The following is an 8,392-nucleotide window of genomic DNA, read 5'->3' on the forward strand; positions in this document are numbered from 1 at the left end:
TCTTTTAATGCTTGGTGAAAATTTGCCTCCTGTGGAGATACCAAGTCTGCGCCAGAATCATTGCTGTGAAAATTATTGGTGTAAACACCAGAACATATATATTTGTCAAATGTGTAAAAGGTTGAACTGAACAAGGCCTGTACCTGCATACCTGTTGATTAAGCACTATGACTTATATGAATAGCATTGAAACAACAATAGTCAAATGAACCTCAGTCTCAGCATATTCTACATATTTATGCTAGTTGGACAATTGGAGCGTGGTGTAAAATTGGCTATGGCACCGGACTCGTGACCCAAGAATTGCTCGTTCGATTCCTGCCTTGTTCATTACGTTGTGTTCTTGGAAAGATGCTGATGCTTTATCGCAATTTCTTCTCTCCACCCAAGGGCTAAATGGGTACCTGTGAGGTAACTTGTCATTGGGCGCAGTATAAAACTGCAGCCACCTGGAGGGATTGTCTCTGGGATAGGTTATCATTGACCAGTGCTAATGTAACGTTTGAGACTTATTGCTGGTATAAATTAGCGCTGTATAAAAATCGAATATTGTTATGATTATCATTATTAGTTCACGCGCCGTATGTTTAGAGAAGGCTCGGGGATGGAATGGTGTCGGAAGGTATGTGTTTGTGCGGGAGGGAGGGAAAGGGGTGGTGGACAGGTAAACGTTCAAGGGGCACGTGTAACATATTTCAAATGGAAGATCCCATCAGTATAACTGCTGTACGTTATACTGATGGGATCGATCGATTGACCTAAACCTACGTGACAGCGAAGTCATTGGTTACGTGAACAATATACAAACAAACAGGTCCTGAGAGAATCAAATAAACAAACAAACGTACAGGTAAATCCAGCATATAGAAATGCCACATCGATGAAAAGAAATAATGAAACTATCAGCCAAGAGATGACGAATTTATTGAACAGGACTGATTTGAATATGAACATATCCATGACCTATACGGTAGCTGTACAATATGTCTATTTCAGTGTTATATAGCACGTCCATTAGTAAACATTCATATTACGTAATGAATATCAACGATTCTTAATTTTCAAATTAATTAACCAAGTAAACTTAGACAATCCAATATATATATATATATATATATATATATATATATATATATATATATATATATATATATATATATATATATATACATCAACAGAGAATCGACACAGAATATCTCCTCCATATGATTCGTTGGAGATTACATTTTCTAATCTGTCTCCAAATACCACAGTCCATATTTCTTATATCGTTCAAGCTTTGGTTGTAATCCTACAATCCAGTTATTATGTATCATCACTGGTCGTATCGGCCGATCTTCCAAGGGCGTCGAAGAATTAAAAAATTCAAATCCAGCTTGAAATAAATTTCTAGGTAACACTTTTAATTTCAGTTTCTGTTTACCTGATCGTCCCTTCCCTTTCTTCAGAGCTTTATTAAATTTACCTTGCTGTTCCGATCCTTCCTTTCTCTGTGGCGAAACGAGTTGTCGTTGCCATTGGTACACAACGAATCTACTAGCAGCTGTATTTCTAAAGAAAGCATAACCAGCACAGTATATGATTTTATTTTCCTTATTTTCAGGATAATCGTGTATTACTGCTATATCCAAATTTCCTGATACATAAGGGAATGGATCAGCTAGCCAAACAATGTCCGTGTCCATAAAGAAGACATCTTTTCCGTTCTTTAACAATTCTATAATGTAAGGCACCCTTTTGTCTACAAGTTGGTTGTAGGCCTTTGATCTCCAGTTTTCGGCGTCGGAATTTGAGAGTTGAAGGTGGGTCATTACTGTGGTGATATTTTCCCACTGACTCAACACATCGTAAGATTTTCTGTCTTCGCATACGATAACAATTGTAGGGGTTAGATTTAAACGGCGAATACTGAGAATAAAATTAATTGTAATATCGATGAAGGCTTGGTTGATGGCAGTCAAAACGACTGGTGACCGGACCGAAGAGGCAATATCTAAGAGTGTCGGAGGAGGTTTGTTGTCTGTTTTCTGCAGTTTCGTTGAAGTTTGTTGTTTATCACCTGGATGGCTGTTCGATACCACTGGCTGGTTATGAAAGTCTTCACTTCTCACATACTGCCCTCCTTCCATGACGTCATCTGTTTTCTGGAGCATGGCTGGTAATCGAGGATGAAAAACATCTTAAAATGATGTCGTCTTTTTTTTTATTTATTTTTTATTATTGTCATCTTTAATGAGGGTAGTCCTGCTCGGTGCAGAAGCACTGCTTTCCAGCGGAGCCCTCAATATAAAAATACATAATGTAGTAGAAAACGGTAAACATCCAAAAGCACAAAAAGAACGGCAAGAAGATAGACAAACAAAATTATCAGACATCTAAACAAAATATATATATGAGTTTCCGTCTGTTTCTTTTACATCACAACGCATAAGCAAGTAAACCATCTCAACAAACCATTTCCTGTAGGTTCAGCTCGCATTGATCTTCGAAATTTCACCTATAGTAAACTGGATACAGTCAAAGGAAGGGGTGGATGAGAGGGGTAGGTGAGAGGGTTATAGGGAAGACAATGACGAGGTTATTAACGATATAATGCATCTAATGAAGGGAAACCGATTATTTAGCCCTTCATTTACCTCAGTATGCCCGTAACCTGACGGTAGTTTAGAGAAAAATATATATCTAGACGAATTATTCAAATATTTTCTAGAGGATATATAGTGAATTATGTACAGGTTAGAGGACATTGTATCTTTACGTCCGAACACATGTCGGACAGAGATAAGTCTTTGGGTATGGCCTATTTATTAAGAAAGAAAAAGGTTGAGGGCAAACTATCGAGAAACGGTGACGCGACTGCGCAAAGAGTGTAAACAAATGGTACCAGTTCTGCTCTCTGAGACTCTGTGCATGGAGTTAACAATGTCAGTCTTATCTTCGAATGATATATTTTCCATCAAGTCTATTTAATATGGCGCCAATTTTCCCAGCCTATTGATCCAACAGATTGAAGGCACGGTAATGATATTTTCGATCATTTGTTGCCATCTTCTAATCAGTATTCTGTCAAATTGAAACTTTCTCAACCAAGAGTCAAGTTCAATCGAACTGCCGGAAACATTCAGTGAGAATGAATAAAATAGAGTGCATTGCAGTGCTTATTACAACCGGTCATATAAAATAATATAAACTAATATAAAATATAAAATAATGGTTCCAAACATTTTGAAAGAAAAAGAAGAAAGAAAACAGAACCACCGACAATTTGGAGCCACTTGTAATAAGCTGGATGGAAGTTTAGAAGGAAGTTGTCTTCTTTCATTCTGTATATTGCTGCTGTACCAAACACGTTCTACAATCACTTACTAAACAAATATAATACCAAAGCTCAGGCCTATTCAGTAATTCAGTAAACCAAGGACATTAAATGAAAACAAAAATTAGTATACTCACCTCCGCGGTACTGATAGTACGTTAAACAGCAGACGGTAAAACATATACACACTGTGAATGCGTACAGCATACACTCACGCATGGTGTCAGAAATACATATATGTGAGGACTGGCCGCGCTGAAAAATTATTTGCTTTAAACTAAACTTAAACTCACATACTCAGATTATAACACACGTACAGTAACACCCGATTCACTACTTAGTCGTTCTGAAATGCATAACACTATAACTGCTACAGTTTTAGTTTATACTAAGACTGCACCTTTTGTTCAATCTTCATGCTTCGACGACGACGCTGAATACTATCCTAATGCATGCGTCACTATAGGAAAGGTGACTATGTATAAGTATATAGCAAGAATTTAATAGCTTTTCTGCTACCGTGAGGATAGTCAACATTTCTGACAGGCGAAAACAACTTGCACGATTTCGAATGAAAGACGCAAATAGACAAAGCTGGTTTGAAGATAATATTACTTTTGTTATTGTCTCAAGTATATAAGTAAAAAAAAGAAAAAAAAGACAAGAGTTGCATATCTCATCGCAAGCAAACACTGATTTGAACAAACATATGTTTTTTTTTCCGGGGAGTCTATGAGACACCAGGGTTCACTCTGAGGTATACCTTCCACCAAGCTTGAAGAAAATCGACACAGCTGTTTATTAGGATGAGTGTTTGACACAAAATTATGCTGAAAATATATATTTGACCTTTAACCACGTGATGCATTGACCTCGGTTTCCACGGAAATCACATATTTTGCTGGAATTTGACAGTTTCATTGTACCTGTGAAGGTTCCATGTCAATTTAATGTTCCCCTTGGAGTTATAGCAAAAACTTGATTTTGACTTAATTTGACCTTTGACCTCTGACCTATGGTTCAGGGAGCCTGCCAGATACAAGGGCTCACCCTGAGGTATACATTCCCACCAAATTTGAAGACAATCGGCCCAGCCGTTTAGGAGGATTTATTTTTACACAGAATTGGACACATACACAACTACACATCGATACAATGACACACCAACCCAAATCCACACACACATGAACACGTTTTGACCCCTCCCTCCGTCATGGACTTCCGGTCACCTTGGGGTACCCCACCATAGGTGACCCCCTGAGAGTAGCTGCTCAGAAAAATGAACTGTTACCATGGCAACTGACATGGCAGTGTATGGCCCAACTGGCAAAGAAACTTCAACATGCATGGCATCCTCCCTATGGAAGCAATGAGATAAAAAGATATAACCCGTGTGAACTGTTCATGTTCATCAATATTTGAGGATTATTGTTCCTTCTCTTGTCGATATTAACTCTCATTTTCTCATTAATGTGTAAAAGTAAGTTGGCCGGACGATTCGTCTTGTCATTTAGCCTCTGAATTAGAAGATCCTGCTATAGGATCGAAACGTCAGGCCAACTAACCTTTACACATTCTCCTACATAGGCTCTTAGTGGATAAGCAGTTTTCTAACAGTTTTATTTTACTTTGATTGTCTAATTAAGTCTAATTGCAGGGCCGTAGTCTGGAATTTATATGCCCAAACAACAGCGGCGCTACACAAAAGCGCTTATCGGGAGTGTTAGATGTATCTATAGAAGATACCATGCATCGGAGCCAAGGTCCTTCAAGATGAAAGAGATTGAAGCAAAACGAGATGTAACGCGACTAGATTATATGATGTCATCGTTATGTTGGGAATGCCCCTCAGGCTGGAAGCCGCAGGCACCCGTATTTCGGGGCCGTCTCCTGTTTCTCGGGAGCCGTTTCGAAAGCATTCGTCTTAGCTTGTGAGAGTCATATACAAGGGCGGCGGAACCGGGGGGGGGGGGGCACAGGGGGCACGTGCCCCCATTTTTCCTCAGGTTAAATATGTGCCCTTTTCTACATAAATATTTCTAAATAAAAAAAGAGTTTACAAAGCGAAACCCACGTCGAATGAATTATTTCGGGAAGTTTTAAATGTTTACTGCCACAGGCGTAAGAGCCAAACTTGATTTGGGGGAGGGGGGCTGTAACGACTTGCCCGAAAAATATTACCAAAATTTTTCGCGCGCTACGCGCGCGTTCAACATCTTAATGTGCATATCATATAGGCATGCGTTGGTTATTACATCGCATGCCAATAACATACAATCATTTGCCGTGTTATAACCCTTCCAAATTGGTTAGAATTATTGGCAAAGTCGTTACAATCATAATGATCATAATAATATCAGTTTAACCATTGAAAAACACATAGAAAATTATTTTTCTTTCAGTATTTTCACATATTTCATTTGCTTCCATGCATGTATCGATCGCGTACGTGTGCAGGGACTTGGACTTTATAATGATTTCACCTCATTTTGTCTTTTTCCTTGTTTCCCAATTTGCACATTAGATATTGCAGTGCTAGTATGCATTGTTTCCTTGAGGGGGGGGGGGGGGGTGGGTGGCGTTGATGGAGTGATGTGTATACGCAAATAAGATAATACAATAAGAGTTATAAAGGGTACTAAATATCAGGCTGCATCAGTCCAATCGAATTTCTGCAAAGTGCCCTTCGACGTTGGTCCCCCCCCAGATTAAAAGTGCTTCCACCGCCCTTGGTCATATATAGGTATTTATATAAATATAAAAGAGTACTTGCTAAAGTACATATCTTCCTAGGTATTTATATAAATATAAAAGTATACGTGTATAAGTATATATTGTAAAGCAACGACAATATATTTCAGTAACTTTAAAACCTGAACCAATAGGATTTGCAGAACGCTAAGCGCTTTTGTTTAGTGCCCGCTTGACCGTTACGTAAGTTGTTTGGGACAGTTCACGCAGGAGTATACATTCTGGATATTACGTGCATTGGCATGTCTGGTCGAATTATCTGTGGACTGGCTGACATCAAATTCGTGTCTCTGTATGAAAGAAGCTCCCCATTCCAATTAAATCTTATTTTCCTATCTAGTTCATTGTTGGTATTTGCCTTTGTCGTTCATTCTTTCTTTTCTTTTCTGAGTATAACATTGTTTTACTTATTGTCTGGTAAAAGCCTGCTTTAAGTTGTATAACACCTAATTTGATAAATAAATATATGTTCATAGGCCTATATATACTTAAACAAGTATACATAAAGACCTATATAGGCCTATATATACTTTTATAAATATATAAATACGTTTATATACTTTTACACTATGTATTGTCAATGACTGCCCGAATGGGGCGCTATAAACTTTCAGTTCACCCACCACATTTACCCACCACTTTTACCCACCACAAAAAAGGTGTGAAACCACATATATACTATACTACTAAATTATACGTTCTGGATATTAGTTAGTGCATTGGCAGGTTTTGCAACTATTGCTGGTTTGGTGCTATGACTTCATTTACAAACGTGATCCTAGCGTGTACGTGTATATATTCCCTTCTGCAGGTTGTGTACTATGTCATGTGGAACTAATGTACTGTCTTGGAATATCCAAAAATGGAAAAAAGGTTGTGGGATTCAATAAGACTCCCAAAACAGATCAATAGCAAACTCCCGAAACGCCCCCGAAAAACAGACTATATACTACATATATATACTACATGAACTGTCATCTGCACGTCGGCCGTAAGAAAGTCTTTTGCACAGTTCACGTAAAAGAAAAAGAAAACAAAGAAAATTAAATTAAAAGGTTGTGTGCCCGCTTTAAAAACAAAACAAAACATACGGAGGCTCCCCGGCAAAACTACGCCCGAATTGACCCCGTTTGTGTCCCGCGATGGAGGGGGGGGGGGGGTAAAGTAGCACTTAAAATACTACCTGTGGTCCACGGATGGAACTTTGTGGGACCCCACAAGATATGGGAGAGAGATCAGAGTTTGTATCATTGAGTAACACAAATTGAGTACGTTCAGATAAATAACTTGTAAACCATTTAAACATGGAATACCATGCAATGTGCCAGAAACTCTCTCTTTTCAAAAGCTACAATTATCTGATCAGTAACATGTACGAGTGCATGTGCCTTCGACCGACCCGGTAAGAAACTAAATTGATAATGATATAATATATTGTTATTGTTTAAGAAGGTATTAAGTATATTAATAGCTACTCTGTCGAAAATGTAAGAGATACCTGGTAAAGTGGAAATATATCCATCGTTCTTATACCTTTAGAGAATCCACCTTCTTAAACATTGACATAGCACGAGCAAAATACCTAGTAGACTAAACGACAAATTAACAACATGGGAAAGTGGTAATAAATGTAATATTTCTTTTGAAAAGTATCCTTTACTAACATTCTCTTGAGCTAGTTTGATATAGTTTGATTAACACAACGTTTTGTGGTATTCAGTCTCAAGGGCGGCGGAACCGGGGGGGGGGGGCACAGGGGGCACGTGCCCCCCACTTTTCCTCAGGTTAAAAATGTGCCCTTTTTCTACATAAAAATTGAGGTGTCTCAAGTTAGCAAGAGGCCAGGGAACCAGAATGAACACTCGGGAAGGGCCGTTTCCGGCCATCTGAGGGGTTTGTAAAACCAAAAATGTTCTTGTACGCTCCGCGCCAACCGATGGTGGCGCTCCGCTCAGATAGTCGTGCATACAATTTTGCAAATCCTGGCTACGCCTGTGGGTCAAACTCGAAGCTATTTCGAATGGAAAAAATTTGTTAAGATATTAACAAGAAATAAACTCTAATTCGGAAGATTCCTACAGTATAGCAACTGGCATGATTTCACCTCATTTTGTCTCAAAAGAAAATTTGTTCCTTGTTTCCCAATTTGCACATTGGATATTGCAGTGCTAGTATGCGTTTTTCCTTAAGGGGGGGGGGGGGGGGCGTTGATGGAGTGATGTGTATACGCAAATAATATAATACAATAAGAGTTATAAAGGGTACTAAATATAAGGCTGCATCGGTCCAATCGAATTTCTGCAAAGTGCCCTTTGATGTCGGTGC

At 38.6% G+C, this 8,392-nt stretch overlaps 1 protein-coding gene across 1 annotated transcript; it reads right to left on the minus strand.

The window, feature by feature from the left end:
- Window positions 1-136: 136 nt before the first annotated feature.
- Window positions 137-3,727, minus strand: LOC139960909 (uncharacterized). Its single transcript, XM_071959604.1, has 2 exons — window positions 3,454-3,727; window positions 137-2,155 (listed from the first exon to the last, which is right to left on the minus strand). The coding sequence occupies exons 1-2, from the start codon at window positions 3,533-3,535 to the stop codon at window positions 1,230-1,232; spliced, it is 1,008 nt and encodes a 335-aa protein (XP_071815705.1). The 5' UTR covers window positions 3,536-3,727; the 3' UTR covers window positions 137-1,229.
- Window positions 3,728-8,392: the final 4,665 nt, after the last annotated feature.

Source organism: Apostichopus japonicus, chromosome 20 (genome assembly GCF_037975245.1).
Source record: "Apostichopus japonicus isolate 1M-3 chromosome 20, ASM3797524v1, whole genome shotgun sequence".
Classification (NCBI taxonomy): domain Eukaryota; kingdom Metazoa; phylum Echinodermata; class Holothuroidea; order Aspidochirotida; family Stichopodidae; genus Apostichopus; species Apostichopus japonicus.